General features: G+C 38.3%; 1 protein-coding gene and 1 non-coding gene across 6 annotated transcripts in view; one reads left to right on the plus strand and one right to left on the minus strand.

The window, feature by feature from the left end:
- PSEN1 (presenilin 1) overlaps positions 1 to 18,613 on the minus strand; it is a 64,136-nt gene that overhangs the window by 36,347 nt on the left and 9,176 nt on the right. For all 5 annotated transcript variants that reach the window (XM_045564407.1, XM_045564380.1, XM_045564388.1 and 2 more), the window contains one exon: positions 952 to 1,202. In XM_045564407.1, coding sequence (XP_045420363.1) covers positions 952 to 1,202 — 251 coding nt within the window. The remainder of the gene's footprint in view (positions 1 to 951; positions 1,203 to 18,613) is intronic.
- Positions 6,315 to 6,377, plus strand: LOC123631253. Its single transcript, XR_006733097.1, has one exon. It is a non-coding gene; the product is annotated as a U7 small nuclear RNA (small nuclear RNA).

Genomic DNA, 18,613 nt, shown 5'->3' on the forward strand with positions numbered 1-18,613 from the left:
TGCAGTTTTTCAGATACTCCACAATTTTAAATTCTAAAACTTACTTAAAACTTTTCTTGGGGCCCCATGAGAGTATTAGGGACAGACCTAGATGACATCTGAATGGAAGCACTTTTCTTAGAGGCCGAGGGCTGACAGTAGCAGCACGAGGGAATCCACATGACAGCTCCTGAGGAGTCCAGACACTGCCAGCTTTGCATGAGTTATTCATTCTTTCAGTTAAAAAATGTTTTTGCCAAGCATTTATTACATACCTAGCTCTGTAGACAAAGTACCCTCATAGGCCTTACGATAAAGAAGGAAATTAAGTATTTAAATAATGTAAATAAATATATATTTGTAAATTGTGACAAATGAGAAAGAACAAGTTGCTAGCAGAAAGAATAACATGAAGGACCTAATTCTGTTAGGAGAATCAGGAAAGTTATCTCTGAGGATTTAACATCTAGGCCAAGATGAGCAGCGTAATAGGAATTTAATCTACCAAAGTTAGAAAAGGAAAGAACATTCCAAGGAGAACAAAAAAAGGACCAGTGGCTCCTGAGGGGGGAAAGACTGCTACTTTTTTTTTTTTTTTTTTTGAGACGGGGTTTCACTGTGTTGCCCAGGCTGGTCTCGAACTCCTGGGCTCAAGCGATCCTCTCACCTCAGCCTCCCAAGTAGCTGAGAGTACAGGCATGTGCCACTGCATCTGGCTAAGATTACTCTTTACGTGCTCAATTCCAAATAAATCCAGCCCTATCCAGTGATGCCATATAGGAAACATATTTCTGCAGTGTTCATTTTCTCTACTTATAACCCCTCACTCTCTCAACTGCTTCTGGCCATCAGAGAAGATGGACTCTCTAGCTGCCATGCCCCTTTAGCACAGAGGCCTTTAAGGTGATGATGATGCGCTGTGAGAAAAGCCATACTGGCCTTAAGAATAACAAAATATACACTCATACGTACAGCTGCCCATCCTTCCGGGTATAAAAGCTGACTGATTTGATGGTAGCCACAACCACCACCATACAGAGAGTCACAGGGACAAAGAGCATGATCACATGCTTGGCGCCATATTTCAATGTCAGCTCCTCATCTTCTTCCTCATCTTGCTCCACCACAGGCCCAGAGTTACCCTGCGGTCGTCCATTAGATAATGGCTCAGGGTTGCCAAGTCTCCGCCTGTCGCCATGGTCCTGCTGTTCTCTATTGTCATTCTAAAAGCACAAGAAAAAATTTCTCAGTAAATCAGACTCTCAGCAGAAACAAGGTATTCTATATCAAAAACAGAAAATGTAACAGTTAGACCTGGGATTAACAACAGACCCATCAATACTTGAGTTCTAAAAAACGTGAGGGAAGAAAGAACCAATTTACAGGAAGTGTGCAGTTTAAGTCTAGATTATTTACCATTGTTCCCTGAAGGCACTCACGCCTTCCCTTTTATCTGGGCCTCCTTTACCTCACTCTCCCCGTCCATTCTCAACCTAATACAACAATTGTACTCACCCTTTGAAGTTTGACTAAAATACTGACACCTGCAAAAAACCTTCTTTATTAGCTATAGCTGCAGGCAGAGTAATAGCACTTTTTTCAAATTCATTTAGTATTTTCTAACCATGGTTTCATACCAGTTACAAAGGAACTATCTTACCTTCATTATTAATAGGACTTTAAAATCCTTGTAGTGATGTTCAAGGGATCTCTCTATATTATTTTTTACAATTGCATGTAAAGCTAGAATTATTTCAAAAATTTATGCAATTAAAAAAATCTTCAGAGAGAGAAACCAGGCCTTAAACAATTGTGATGGCCCATATCTCTACCTTCCCCACCCCTCAACCAGGCCCCATACAGAGTAAGAGAACAATAAATACTTGATGAATGAAATTAGAATCTTTCTTAGATTCCACTTTCCTCAGAACTTTAATCCAGACACTGTTTTGTTACTTTTATCCTTATCTTGGGTTTATCTTTTCCTATTCTTCCAGTTCAACTTCTGTTATTGATATCACTGTTCATATCTTACAATTCAGTTTTTGTAAAGGGTAGGATGAATAATAAGAGCAATAACAACAACAATGATAAAAATAACACATGACCAAAAAACCAGCACTCCTCTCCTCTTAGATAAGTAAATAGATGAAAGCAGACTGACAGTCACTGTTGCTGGTCACATGACATTAGTTTAAGCTAGGGTTCTGGTAGGAAGATCATTTGAGAAGAAGCCACTCTCATATCTCATTTTTCACTACATAGTATAACTACATACTACTATAGAGTATTACTAGTATTCATTAAAAGTACATTCCACATTTAATAACTGCTTAGAATGATTACAATGCACTAGGGACTGTGACATGTGCTTTACATTTAACACATTGACTGCAATGTGACTTGTATTTAAGTCAGGCTAGTTTTGAACCTGGGGGCCTCGTGAAGCAAAACCCTGCAGTTGGTTCATGAAAATCTTACTTGTTGATGTTCTTATTGTTACAATTAATATTGACAATTTAATTCTAAAAACATGGATTGTGTTACATATAACTCACACAAAGAAAACAATACAAAATAACACACTAGAAAGGATCGTTTTGTTTTAATAAAACACTGGTCCCAGAGAAAAAAATTTTTTTTCTAATGCGGCAGTCAATGTGTCAATTCTCACAGTCATCCATCCCATCATCACCACTTTACAGGTGAGGAAACAGCCACAGATAGTGAATGTTACAGAAAGAGCTTGAACCCACGTCAGCCTGACTCCAGAAATCAGGTTCTTAACCACCTCTTAATTTGCTATTCCCAAGACAAAATGGGAGCTCTGCAGACTCAGTGTGGGCTGAGGATTCTCTTTCATTTCACTTTCAATATATTCATCCCACAAATAATTATCAAAATTTTACTATGTTCCAGGTATTCTGCTGTGGCAATACTGAAATTCTGATCTGGGTTCAAACCCAGGCATTGATAGGGATAGGGAACACAAGATAAGCAGGCTGGAAGAGAGTAGAAAATATTTTGCTTAGAGATATAGGTGAATCTGAAGTACCTACAACCAGGCAGGAAAGTCCAAAGGCAGTTAGCAATATAAATTTCAAGCTCAGAAGAGTTTGGAGGAAGTCATTAGTCTCTATAGCCTCATAAATGATGAAATGTCAAGGAGAGTATAGATAAAAATATGAACCGCGTGGACTTGTTGGTCATTAATGTAATATAAACAGTTATGGAAGGAAAAATATAGAGTGAGAAGATGACCAAGGAGAGAAATGTAAATAACCTCTAAACCTAAGCAGCAGACGATGGGAGAAAACCAGCAAAAGACATTAAAGGAATAGGGGAGAGGAAAGAAAACCCAGAAATGTACATAACACAGAAGCCAAACGCGGAGCACAATTCAAGAAGGTGTCATTAACCGTTGGTCAACAGGCAGGCAGGATAAGGGCTAAAAAGCCACTGAGTTTGGCAATGGGAAGATCGCCAAGCTTTTTACAAAACTAAAACAGTGAAGAGGGAAGTCAGATCATAAATCAGAATGGACTGGAAAATGAATGAAAATTGAGAAAGTAAAGGCAATCATTCTTTGAAGCCAAAACAAAAAAAAAGTTTTAAAGGTCTGACAACAGAGAGGTATAAAAACTTTTTCAAGTTATTTTAGAGCTGTTAGAGACTTGAACATACTTGTCAGGTCAAAGTGTAGACTTAAAATTTAGAGGAAGAGATTGAACATATGAAACAGGGATGATAACTACTGGAATAGCGTAGGGACTAAAAGGAGGATGCTATAGTTTGAATATGTCCCCCAAAAGTTCATGTGTTGAAACTTGGTTGCCATTGTGGTGGTGTTAAATGGTGGGGTCTTTGGGAGGCGGAGCCCTCATGAATGGATTACAGGTTGAGTATCCCTTATCTGAAATGTTTGGTACCAGAAGTGTTTCAGACTTTGGATTTTGGAATATTTTCGTTATACTTACTGGCTGAGGATACTGAATCCGAAAACCCAAAATCCGAAATCCTCCAAGGAGTATTTCCTTTAAGCATCATGTTGGTGCTCAAAAAGTTTTCGATTTGGGAGCACTGGGATTTCAGATTTGGGGATTAGGGATATTCAACCTGTAATGCCATTATTGCAGGAGTGGGTTAGTTATCGTGGGAGTGGTTTTGTTATAAAAGCAAGCTCTTTCCTGCATGTGCTCTCTTGCCTGTCTGCCTACAAACCAGGAGGATGACTTTCACCAGATGCTGGTGCCATGCCCTTTGACTTCTCAGCTTTGAGAACTGTAAGCCAAATAAACTTCTTTTCTTTATAAATTACACAGTCTGTGGTGTCCTGTTATAGCAACACAAAACAGACAAAGACAGAGGGGACAAGAGACAGAGGAACTGGCCTTATAAAGGCATGGGTGCCCTCCTCCTCACTCTGGAGGTCAGGAGGTAACTGTTAGACCTCACAGAGAAAATATTTATGAAGATCCAAACCCTATATAGAATGGAAAGGCAACTATTCCAAAGCATAAAAGGTAAAAATATATATACCACCCATCAAGAAAGATAATTTTTGCTGAACCCAAGTCACTAGAGTGGCCAAAGTCCAGTAGGATGGAAATAGTTATGAGGAAAGTGACGTCTGGAGGACAGGGACATGGTGTGACAGATAGCAGAGGAGCAGGAGAATTGACAGAATTCATACTATTTTCCCAGAGAAGGGGTTAACTAAGCCATCTGCTAAGAATGTTATATCTGCAATTTAATGTTCAACAATACACTTCTGACCAACTTGGTGGACTGATTAATGTTCAATATAAACTAAAATACATGGAATAATAGCTCTCTTTAGATAGTGTTTGATAATTTACAAAGTACTGTCACATTATTTCATTTATTCTTTTTATATCTTGAGAGATTTTGGTAGATGAACACAAAAGTAACTTGTCTAAAATCTAACAACCAGAAAGCAGTAGAGGCAGGAATCAAATTCCAGTCTCTTGCTTCAAAACTTGTGTTCTTTCTATGGCACCACAACCATCCTATCAGGCCATATGAACAGTTTCATTAGGTAAGTCTAGCATGAAAGAGGCAATCATATGCTCATTCACAGTCCTCAACTGGCTATTCTGGTTTATAATGAACATTAGCCAACCAACCCTGTCCTGCCCCTGAGGCTGATAATGGGATACTAGAGCACTGTTTACCAGTAACACACACACACACACTCTCTCTCTCTCTCCTTCTCTTTTCTCTCTCTCACATACACAAATTCTTTCTCTTTGTAGTACTTTGGATACTATTTTTAAAACTATGTTTTTGGGTGTTGTGGCATACAACTACAGTGCCAGCTACTTTGGAGACTGAGGCAGGAGGGTCACTTGAACCCTGGAGTTTGAGGTTGCAGTGAACTACAATGATACCACTGCACTTTAGACAGGGTGACAAAGTGAGACTGTCTCAAAAAAAAAAAAAAAAAAGACATTCTCATTCCCCCTTTTCATACAAATATTAGTTCAGTAAATGTACTGCACTGCACTTTGCTTTCTTCACTTAACTATGTATCTTAGAAATTTTTTACACATCTGTACATAAAGAACATCCTCATTCTTTAAAAAAAAATTGTTTACCCTGGACAACACAGCCAGACCCCATGTCTACAAAAAATAAAATTAGCCAGGAGTGGTGGCATGAGCCTGTAGTCCCAACTACTCAGGAAGCTGAGGGAGGAGAATGGCTTGAGCCCAGGAGTCTGAGACTGCAGTGAGCTATGATGATGCCACTATACTCTAGCCTGGGTGACAAAGCAAGACCCTGCCTCAAAAAAAAAAAAAAAAAATTTTTTTTAACCAGCTACATACTCAGTTTATAAATGTATCACAATTTATTTAGCCAATCCCCTAATGATGAACACTTAACTTGTTTCCAATTTTTTGCCATATAAACAATGCTGCAATGAATGCACCCTATAAGTTATTTAATGTGTGTGGGCATACTGTTAAGGTAAATCTCCTCAAGTATAATTGCTAAGTCAAAGTGTATTTGCATTTCAAATTCTGATGTATGTTGTCAAACTGCCCTCCCTATGGATTGCACCAGTTTAGAGACACAGCAATATAGGAGACCGCCTAATTCATCACACCTTTATGTTAGCAAGTGCTTGGATTTTTACCAATCTGATAGGTGAAATAGCGGATCTCAGTATAATTTAAATTTCTATTTCTCTTATTATCAGGAAGGTTGAGTACTTTTTCATGAACTAATTATTAATTTCCTTTGCCATTTTTGTATTTGGCTTATGATATTCTTAGTTCCTAAGTACTAATTACTATATTAATTTAAAAAATAAGTGTTACAGCTCTTTTAGAATTTGTCTAGCAGGTTTTCTGATTTTCACTAGAAAAACCCCCACTGGGAAAAAAGTAGTAAACACCAGCTATGTGCAAGACACTGTGCTTGGTGCCAGGGATACAGTAGTAAATAAGACAGATAAGGTTCCTGCCCTCATGAACTGCTTTCAAACAGGGAGACAGATAATAAACAAGGTAATCATACACTGGGATAGTACTCTAAAAGTAATAAACAGGGTGACATAATACAGAATACCTGGGATGGGACTGCTTTTAGATAGTGTGGACAGAAAACACCTGTCTGAGGCCAGGCGTGGCGGCTCACGCCTGTAATCCTAGCACTCTGGGAGGTCCAGGTGGGAGGATCGCTTGAGGTTGGGAGTTCAAGACCAGGCTGAGCAAGAGCGAGACCGTCTCTACTCAAAACAAAAAAATTAGCCAGGCGTGGTGGTGCGCAACCATAATCCCAGCTCCTCGGGAGGCTGAGGCAGGAGAATGGCTTGAGCCCAGGAGTTTGAAGTTGCTGTGAGCTAGGCTGACACCATGGCACTCTAGCCCAGGTAACAGAACAAGACTCCTTCTCAAAAAAAAAAAAAAAAAAAAAAGAAAGGGAAAAGGGAAAAGACAAAGAAAATACCTGACTGAAGAAGTAATGTGTAAACTGAGACCTGAAGGATGATGCACAGGTCTGTTGTACAGTCGAAGGATCAACATCCAAACCCTGCACATGCCAATAAAAGACGTGGCCCCTGCTGAGCTCCTGGAAGATGAGCTCTAAGTCCTTGGAATATCCTGCCTGTTCAGACTGTCTTTGTTTACATGAGGCCTTGGATCATGCCAGCCAGTTTCTGCTAACAATGCGATCTGGTGGGGGTCCTGGGTCATACGGTATCAGCTTGGCCTCTGGAAGAAATAGAGCACTAAGGTCAGCCACGTCTGATGTAGACACCAAGGCTCGGGGAACTTTCCTGGTTGGCAGTATTCCAAGTGTGTTGTCACACATTATTGCCAGAATTAAGCACTGTTGGCACAAATCCCCTGGGAGAGGATTGTGCCTGTGCTCCACTGGGAGAAGCTTGTACCTGGTGTCTCCTGGACCCTGCTCTATGTGTCTTTTTCTTTTGCTAATTTTAATCTGTATCCTTTCACTGTAATAAACTATAACTTTGAATATAACAGCTTTTCTGAGTTCTATGAGTCCTTCTAGTGAATTATTGAACCTGAGGGATGCCCAAATATCCTGTACACTGAAAATTACAAAATACTGCTAAGAGAAATGAAAGAACAAAAGCAAAAATAGACATGGGACAACACCAAACTTAAAAACTTCTATGTATCACAGGAAACAATCAACAGAGTGAAAAGATAACCTTCAGAATTGGAGAAAAATGTGTAAATCGTATACATGGTGAGATTAATATCCAGAACTTACAAAAAACAATTCAATAGTAAAAAAAAACCTATTTTTTTTAAATAAGCAAAGGACTTGAATAGATATTTCTCCAAAGAAGATATACAAATGGCCAAAGAGCATAGGAAAAGATGCTCTATATCACTAATCATTAGAGAAATGCAAATCAAAACTACATATCACTACATATGCAAATCAAAACTACATATCACCTCACACTCCTTAGGATGGTCACTATCAAAAGAAAGAAAATAACAAGTGGAAATGATGATGTGAAGAAACAAACCCTTGGGCACTATTGGTGGAAATGTAAAATGGTGCAGCCACTATGGAAAACAATACATAGGTTTCCCCAAAAATTAAAAATAGAATTACCGTATGATCCAGCAATCCCATTTCTGGGTATGTATCAAAAAGAAACTGAGTTAAAAGCAGGATTTCAGAGAGATATGTGCATACCCATGTTCACCGTGCCATTATTTAGTATAGCAAGAGGTGGAAGTAACTCAAATGTTTACTGACAGATAAATAAAGAAAATGTGGTACATATATGTGATAGAATATTATTTGGCCTTTAAAAAGAAGGAAATCCTGTCACATGCTACAATATGTATGAACCTTAAGGGAGTTATGCTATGAAATAAGCAAGTCACAAAAAGACAAATACTGTATGATTTTATTGATAGGAAGTATTTAAAGTTGTCAGACTCCTATGAACAGAAAGAATAATTGTGATTGCCAGGAGCTGAAGGAAGGGGAAAATGGAAAGCTGGGTATAGAGTTTCAGTTTTGAAAGTTGAAAAAGTTCTAGAGATCTGTTGTATGACAATGTGAATATAGCTAATACTACCTAACTGTATACTTAAAAATGGTTAAGATTGTAAATTTTAAATGTTTTGTTATGGGCTGGGCATGGTGGCTCACACCTGTAATCCTAGCACTCAGGGGGGCCAAGGCGGGAGGATCCCTTGAGGTCAGGAGTTTGAGACCAGCCTGAGCAAGAGTGAGACTCCATCTCTACTAAAAATAGAAAGAAATTAGCTGGGCATTGTGACACATGCCTGTAGTCCCAGCTATTGGGGAGGCTGAGACAGGAGGATCACTAGAGCTCAGGAGTTTGAGGTTGCTGTGAGCTAGGCTGATGCCACGGCACTCTAGCCTGGGCAACAGAGTAAGACTCTGTCTCAGAAAAATAAAAATAAGTGTTTTGTTATGTGTTATTTGCTACAACTTAAAATTTATTTATTTATTTAAAAAAATAGGCCGGGTGTGGTAGCTCACGCCTGTAATCCTAGCACTTGGGAGGCTGAGGCGGGCAGATCCTTTCAGCTCAGGAGTTCGAGACCAGCCTGAGCAAGAGCAAGACCCCGTCTCTACTAAAAATAGAAAGAAATTATATGCACAACTAAAAATATATAGAAAAAATTAGCCAGGCATCGTGGCGCATGCCTGTAGCCCCAGCTACTCGGGAGGCTGAGGCAGAAGGATCGCTTGAGCCCAGGAGTTTGAGGTTGCTGTGCACTAGGAGGACGCCATGGCACTCACTCTAGCCTAGGCAACAGAGCGAGACTCTGTCTTAAAAAAAAAAAAAAAAAAAAAAAATCTATTATTTCTTTCTTTCTTTCTTTTTTTTTTTTTTTGAAGACAGAGTCTCGCTGTGTTGCCCGGGCTAGAGTGAGTGCCGTGGCGTTAGCCTAGCTCACAGCAACCTCAAACTCCTGGGCTTAAGCGATCCTACTGCCTCAGCCTCCCCAGTAGCTGGGACTACAGGCATGTGCCACCATGCCTGGCTAATTTTTTTTCTATATATATATTTTAGTTGGCCAGATAATTTCTTTTTATTTTTAGTAGAGACGGGGTCTCGCTCTTGCTGAGGCTGGTCTCGAACTCCTGACCTCAAGCAGTCCACTGGCCTTGGCCTCCCAGAGGGCTAGAATTACAGGCGTGAGCCACCGCGCCGGCCTATTATTTCTTAAAGGCTGGTCAAGTGAAGCAGTGGTAGTGGAGAAGGAACAAAGGAATCTGTAACTGGTTGTGATCAGTTAGTTGTAAACACCACTGCACTCAGACCAACCTAAAATTTTTTTTGTTAAAAAAAAGACCTTGTCACTTGATGTACTACCTGGGAAAAGTAAAAAAAAATAAAAATTAAAAAAATGAAGACCTAAATAAACATAGAACTATGTTATGTTTCCAGATTGGAAGACTCAATATTGTTAAGATTGACATCTTCTACCAAGTCCCCCCTAAATTTATCTATAGATTCAATGTAATCTCAATCAAAGTTCCAGCAGGCTTTTTTTTTTTTTTTTAAGACAGAGTCTCACTCTGTTGCCCAGGCTAGAGTGCCATGGCGTCAGCCTAGCTCACAGCAACCTCAAACTCCTGGGCTCAAGCGATCCTCCTGCCTACCCCCAGCCTCTCCTACTATCAACATCACGCACCAGAGTGGTACATTTGTTCCAACTGATGAACCTACATCAACACTTTGTTATCACCCAAAGTCCATAGTTTATCTTAGGATTCACTCCTCGTGGCATACATTCTACAGGTTTGGATAAGTATACAATGACATGTATCTACCATTACAGTATCATACAGAATAATTTCACTGCCCTAAAAAAATCTTCTGTGCTTCATAATTTATCCCTTTCCCTCCTCCCTAAACACTGATCAACCACTGATCTTTCAACTGTCTCCATTGCTTTGCCCTTAAAGGTTTTTATTTTTAAGGTTAAGAAAAACCAGTGTTGTAGCCATTATAAATGATTTCATTTCAGTGACAAAGGGAAGGATGACTCACTATATAAATGTTGTAAGTTTCAGAGAGGGCGGGGTCCTATGGGAAGTGGTGAGTATGTGGGAAGTGAGTTCCTATGAAGCCAGATTCCTCACAGTTCCCGCAGCATTAAGTCAGGGGCTTCATTTTAATTTTCTCCCTTCCCCTTAATGCAAGTACAGGTCAAGCCACCCACAGCCTGTGGAAGTTACTTCTCAAGCAGCAAAAATTCTGGCAGCATTTTTAATATAGTATAATACCTGCGTGGTTCTTTTTGTATTTTTTTAAACCTGTTTTCTCCCTTTTTTTAGTGTTTATTTCTGTAATTGTTTATAACATAGAAAGTACCCTCCCTAATCCCCTGTCCTACAATATGAACATGGTGAGCAATGTGATGCATGTTTAGATTTTTTAAAAACCATATTCATCAATTTGCTTAATCACTTATTAATATATTGAATACCTTTCTATGCCTGACATATAGATATACCTTAATCTTAAATATTACAATGGGAGCACGGTAATAATGACAATTTTGATAATAATTGTTAATATTTATTGAAGTATGATAAGCACTTTGGGTGGATCTTATTTAATGTAAATAAAGCCCTAAGTTTATTATAGACTTCATTTAACAGATAAAGAAACTGAAGCTTAGCAAGGCCAGATAATTTGCCAAAGATCATAGCACTAAGAAATTCTAGAGTGGAGATTTGAATTGAAAACAGTTTAGCCAAGAGATCCTACTGTTAGCCATTTCGTTATACTACTAATTGGGTAAACCATAAGTAACTAATGCCCCAATGATAAAAGATTTATATCATCTCCAAATTCTCACTGTTATATTAATAAAGCTTCAATAAAAATTCTTGTGGTAATGTTTTTATGGGATAAATTTCTACTAGTTGAAATGCTAAGTCAGATTAGATTAATTGCTAAATTATCTCCAGAAGGCATGTGTATTTGTAGATTTAACTGACAACCTCCCTCCAAATAAATACTAATTTAACTCCCACGAACAGCATATGAGAAAGACTTTCTCCACACACTCAGTAGCAATGGGTATCAATCTTTACTCACTGATAGGGGAAAAATCAAGTTTTAACTTTTGTCTCTGATTATTAGTAAGGTTGATTAACTAGGCTTTTCATATATTTATTGACATTTATATTTCTTCTTCTATACATATTGTTTGTATTCTTTGTTAATGTTTGAGTTGTTCATGTTCCTTTTGACTTTGTAAGAATTCTGTTGTGTATTAGGGAATATCTGTCATTATGCATCACAAGCCTTTGCCCTAGTTTGTTATTTGACTTTGTTCATGGCAGTTTTTGCCACACTTAAGTTTATAAGAAAAAGTATCAAACCTGTAAGACTTTATGGATAGTGTCTGGATTTCTAGAATTAGAAATGTGCAGCTCCTAAGCCTGCACTGTAGGACAGAGCTAGAAGAGTAGCTTAACCAAAGAACTGGCAAGTTAAGTGGAAAATTTGAAAACATTTATTAATCACAGGCCATATGTGTTTCAACAACATGCAGAACTCCATCCGGCACCTGCCCAAGCTTCGTGATTCCCTGGAGTTAGAGGTTTAAGCATTACTCTAATGCCAAAGGCAGCCGTCATCTCCCTGAACAGTTGACCTAACTGGTTAGAGATAATATTTTTTAGGGGGCTGTTGTGTTAGGCTTGAGCCTAGTGTTTCTTAACAAATCATTAAGATCTGTGCCTAAGATTTCTGACTTGATTCTCACGCAAAAGCTAGCATGTTCCTTTGGAGGTCACCAAGATTTTAAGTTCCTTTTCTCCATACTTTACTTTGACATAGCTGGGAAAACAAATTCATTGCTATCAACAGTACAATAACACTGTCAAAAGCTGACTGGCCCTGTGGATCTGATTTAGTTTAAATTTAGATCACCACTTTCACTTATTTTTTTCTCCTCAAGGTCCATTAAGTAGTTTATAGATTTGTTTTCTGTTTAATTTTATAGATTTCTTACAGTCAAAAAGTGACCTACCACCATCTAAAAAATGAAGCCAGTTCTGCCACTCTGATTTGCTAACAACTTAATAAAGTTCTTCACATTTAATGCTTTGAATTCTGAAAAGATATTATATAATATATGACCTTCACTTATAAAGATCAGACACATTTTAATGTTGTAAATTCAGCAGCTAAAGGTAGTAGATTTATACAAATGTTCTTCAGCAATTGCTTTTATATAGGGAATCATTATTAGTCTTTCAATGATTAATTACTACTTTAAGGCTTCTTTTTTAGTTAAATGATTATATTCTATTCTAGATCAAAAAGGCTATTGACTATTTCCTTAAGCACTAGAAAATGTGGGTCAGAATAAATTAGTATGAAAAAATACTGAGTATTCAATATATAAATCTAAACATTTTTCTCTAATGTTACTTTCCCTTTATTTCTTCTTTCCTTTTTTCTTAAATTTTGTTTTGAGATGGGGCCTTGCTATGTTGCTCACAATGGTCTTCAACTACTGGGCTCAAGCAATTCTCCCCACCTCAGCCTCCCTAGTAGCTGGGACTACAAGTACACACCATCAAGCCTGGCTTTCCCTTTATTTCTTTATTCAAATACAACTATTCTCAAACGATGGTTCCTGGATCAGAAGCATTGGCAAGACCTGAGAACTGGTCAGAAATGCAAATTCTCTGGCCCCATCCCAGACCTACAAGATCAAGAACTCTGGGATTGGGGCCAGAGAATTTGTTTTAACAAAATCTCCAGGGACACTAAGGCACACTAAGGTTTGAAAACCATGGTCTAAGACTTACTGTAAGACTAACTTAAGAGGCCAGGCCGGTATGGTGGCTCATGCCTGTAATCCTAGCACTCTTGGAGGCTGAGGTGGGAGGATTGCTTGAGCCCAAGAGTTTGAGGTTGCTGTGAGCTAGACTGATGCCACGGCACTCTAGCCCGGGCAACAGAGCGAGACTCTGTCTGGGGAAAAAAAAAAAAAAAAGACTAACTTAACAATATAAGTTAGTTTAGGCTTACTTCAAAAAAATTTACTATTTTATACCATAGAAAAACAAACAAACAAAAAAGTCTCAGTTAATCCACATAAAAGATATAAACCTATACCAAATCAAAAACATGAATTTTCACTATTCTGAAGTTTATATTTTCAATTTTCTCTAGTTTTAGTGTATTCTTGTAATGTCAGTAGAAATGAAATGGAGGCTACCTCTGGCAAAGGATTATAAAAGGCCAAGGAAAAAGAGCTCTACATGTCAAAATTTTTGCTACAGAAAAATAAAATGCTACAAATTACTTAATTGGTATAGTGAAAGTAAATCAAAGGATTATGATAGGCCGGGTGCGGTAGCTCACGCCTGTAATCCTAGCACTCTGGGAGGCCGAGGCGGGTGGATCGCTCAAGGTCAGGAGTTGGAGACCAGCCTGAGCAAGAGCGAGACCCCGTCTCTACTAAAAAAATAGAAAGAAATTATCTGGCCAACTAAAATATATATAGCAAAAATTAGCCAGGCATGGTGGCACATGCCTGTAGTCCCAGCTACTCGGGAGGCTGAGGCAGTAGGATCGCTTAAGCCCAGGAGTTTGAGGTTGCTGTGAGCTAGGCTGACGCCACAGCACTCACTCTAGCCTAGACAACAAAGTGAGACTCTGTCTCAAAAAAAAAAAAAAAAAAAAAAAGGATTGTGATAGATTACAAACTATAGAAAAATAAGCAATGTTCTTGTTAGAGTTACTTAAATATCCAATCTATACGACATGGTTAGGAAACAAAGAATTTCAGTTATTTCACAACTTATAAACTTTGCCTTTTTTCAGAATCATTAGTCTACTTTCTAGTATCCAGTCCCTATAGACAGCAGTCCCCAAGATTTTTGGCACCAGGGACTGGTTTCATGGAAGACAATTTTTCCATGGACCAGGGTAAGAGAGTGTGTGTGTGTCGGCGGGGGGAGGGATGGTTTCAGGATGATTCAAGCACATTACATTTATTTGTGCACTTTATTTCTATTATTATGTTGTAATACATAATAAAATAATTATACAACTCGCCATAATGCAGAATCAGTGTGAACTCTGAGGTTGTTTTCCTGAAACTAGACGGTCCCATCTGGGGGTGATGGGAGACAGTGAATGATCTGACAGGAGCCAAAGCTGAGGCTGGAATGTGAGAGATGGAGAGTGGCTGTAAATACAGATAAAGCTTCACTGGCTCATCTGCCACTCACTTCCTGCTGTGCGGCCCAGTTCCTAACAGGCCACGGACTGGTACTCGTCCACGGCCTGGGGGTTGGGGACTGCAGCCCACAAGATATAGCCAACCAATGGCAAAAACAAACATGAAGTCTATACCAGCTTCTAGGTAGAGGCAGAGGGTAAATGAATGGAAACCAGTAAAATCTTGAACTGAATGACATCTCTAAAGAAGCAGAACACATGTTCCTGAGGAAAAATATAATAAAATGGATTCTCCATTTGATTCTTATGACATGTCAAGCTATCATTTGACAGTTCTACATAAAAACTGTAGCTCTGCTCCACACAGTGAAAGCAGTGCAGATGTAAGTGGCAGCAAGAGCAGTGGCGTAAGATGGCTAAGGAAGTTCCCAGGGAACATGGGGCCCAGAGACACTCACATGGAAGCTGATGTCCTTAGTCAAGCGATGTGATTCACTTCAGACTTTTATTTGTAGGTATAAAACCTAAACTTTCTCTTGCTAACATGAGGAAAAAACCCAAAACACCTTTGTTCTTTTGCTGGGAGATTTGTATTGAGCTCGTTTAGAGATACTTGGTAACCAATAAACTCTAAAGGCAGCTCAGAAACATGAATAAAGTTCTGCCTTCAGGGAATTTACAACCTAGATGGAATTAAAGAGCATAAAAAAGTAGAAAATTCCAGGCCAGGCGCGGTGGCTCACGCCTATAATCCTAGCTCTGGGAGGCCGAGGCGGGTGGATCGCTCGAGGTCAGGAGTTCGAGACCAGCCTGAGCAAGAGTGAGACCCCGTCTCTACTAAAAATAGAAAGAAATTATCTGGCCAACTAAAAATATATATACAAAAAAATTAGCCGGGCATGGTGGCTCATGCCTGTAGTCCCAGCTACTCGGGAGGCTGAGGCAGTAGGATCCCTTAAGCCCAGGAGTCAGGTTGCTGTGAGCTAGGCTGATGCCACGGCACTCACTACTCTAGCCCGGGCAACAAAGTGAGACTCTGTCTCAAAAAAAAAAAAAAAAGAAAAAAAAAAAGTAGAAAATTCCAAAAAGTGAAAAGGTGAGACCAATGCAACCATATCTCTCATCTGGCATTGGCAGAAATTAAGATGTTTTATACAGATTAGTTTTCCAGATAATCAAACTTGGGTAAATATAAACTTTTTAGTAATTTTTAATGAAAAATTTCCATAAAGCATTATAAACATTTCAGTCTTTTAAAATGGAGACTAACAGACATACTGAAGCTTTCACTGATGAAGAGGGCATAATACAAACTTCAATTGCCAATGAGGGTGCTCTCAAAGGCCCCATGCTATCAGCCTTCTTTGATTTCTTTTACATCAGCTGTTCTAACTCACCTATTTTAGTCAATCATCATGGAAAACCTTAAATGCTTGCCTGCTTTCCATAGATTCCCTAGGTAGCATACTGCATTTGTGTGACTCTTCCTCATATTTAAAAAATATCTCACTTTTTCAAAATAGTTTTTGTTAAAATTGTAAGACAACTATATTATGAAACATTTGGAAAATAAAAGGGGAAAATCACCAAGATCACCCACATTTTTCTTCTCTTATTTTCCCGGTATAGATGTAAGACAAAGATGGAGAGCTGAACATTGGCTCACTACACAGCAGTTGCTAGTATAGTAGTTTATCTCAGTCTACATAAGATATGGAAAGCTTTCTTCATATTCAGTGCAGCCAATCTATACTGCACATTTTTCTTTTCTTTCTTTTTTTTTTTTCTTTTGAGACAGAGTCTCACTCTGTTGCCCAGGCTAGAGTGCCGTGGCGTCAGCCTAGCTCACAGCAACCTCAAACTCCTGGGTTCAAGCAATCTTTCTGCCTCAGCCTCCTGAATAGCTGGTACTACAGGCATGCGCCACCATGCCTGGCTAATTTTTTCTATATATATTTTTAGTTGTCCAGATAATTTCTTTCTATTTTTAGTAGAGACGAGGTCTTGCCCTTGCTCAGGCTGGTCTTGAACTCCTGACCTCAAGCCATCCTCCCGCCTCAGCCTCCCAGAGTGCTAGGACCAGGCGTGAGCCACCGTGCCTGGCCTATACTGCATATTTTTCTTAAACTATTTTTAACTGAAAAAATACAAATAAATTTAATTTTTAAAAGAAAAGAATAATTCACTTACTTAAAATATTTAAACTGTACACCATAAACAAACTAGAGCTACAGACTGGGAGAAAATATTTGAAAAGTGTATAGCCAACCCCCTAAAATATATATTTGTATGAAATCAGTAAGAAAAACACAGACAACCAATAGAAAAATGGACAAAGAACACAAACAGGCAATTCATAAAAAATACAAATGGCCAATAAGCGTAAGAAAAAAAGTTCAATCTTATTAGCAATTAGGGAAATACAATTAAAATAATAGCAGATATATTTTAAGCTCATCAGATTGATACATAGTAAGTCAGATAACACCAAGAACTGGCAAGGATATTAAAGAATAGACACTGCAATACACTGGTATTTTGGGTTTTGTTTGTTTGTTTCCAGACAGAATCTTGCTCTGTTGCAGAGGCTAGAGTACCATAGCATCAGCTTAGCTCACAGCAACCTCAAACTCCTGGGCTCAAGCAATCCTTCTGCCTCAGCCTCCTGAATAGCTGGGACTCCAGGAGCACAACACCACACCCAGCTATTTTCTTCTATTTTTAGTAGACATGGTCAGGCTGGTCTTGAACTCCAGTCCTCAAACGATCCTCCCACTCGGCCTCTCAAGAGTGCTAGGATTATAGGTATGAGCCACCTCGCCCAGTATGCAATACACTCTTGATGTATAACCACTTTGGCAAGCATCGTGGCAGTCTCTAATAGTTTAAGATCCACATACCCAATTGTAGCAACTATCTTTGAGAAACTCACATAACTACACTAGGATTAAGGAATCAGAATGTCATTGCAGCACTGTTGGTTATTTTGAAAAACTGGAAATTACCAAGAATTTGTGAACAGAGTATATAATTTTTACATATTCACAAAAGAAGAAAAAAATGAATGCACTAGAACTACATGCATCTATAGACACATAAATTGCAAAAACATGGGGATGTCTCTTCTGCAATATATACCTACACATACAAATTTCAAAAATGCGGGAACTTTCTTCTACAACTTAGACATGCACACACTTTTTAAATATAAAGTTTAAAAACATGCAAAGTACTATTATATAACCTTATATATTATTTATGTACAGAAATATATGTAGTAAGCATGGTAACCACCCAAATAGTAACTATCCTGGGAAAAGAGGAATGGGAATGGGGGAGGGGCACTTCAATTTTAACTGCAATTTTTTTGTTGTCATGTAATTAGTCTCTCTTTTCAAATTAAATGCAAAATTTTGTTTAGTTAGGATTTCATTTAGTGTAGCATCAATAAATAAAAACAGAAAAAACAGTGAAGATAATCTTTAAAAACAAGGTATACAGAGCAAATAAGACAAGATATTAAAGTATAATAAAGTTGGGTGATAGGTACATTGGTTCTTGTATTATTTGCCATACTTTTCTGTATACACTAGAAACATTATACAACAAAAATGTGAGAAATACATATTTAGTTTAAAAAAACAAAGACTATTTTTAGCTCTCTTGACTACTCTCATCAAACTTCAAATCCCTTTTCTGTGAATGAGATTACAGCCAACAAAATGAAAACCTATTCTCTAGGTGATATATAGCAGCCCATCACTGTTTCTGCTGAGAGTTGAAGAAATGAAGCTAAGGTCAACCTTTGACCTCTGGAATAAGAAAAACGCTTTAGATATTATCTTCTACTGGAATATTAACAATATACAACTGTAAAGATACTTGAGGTTACACAAGAAAGTCAACTAATTGAATAGA

The sequence above is a fragment of the Lemur catta genome, chromosome 1 (assembly GCF_020740605.2).
Source record: "Lemur catta isolate mLemCat1 chromosome 1, mLemCat1.pri, whole genome shotgun sequence".
Taxonomy (NCBI): domain Eukaryota; kingdom Metazoa; phylum Chordata; class Mammalia; order Primates; family Lemuridae; genus Lemur; species Lemur catta.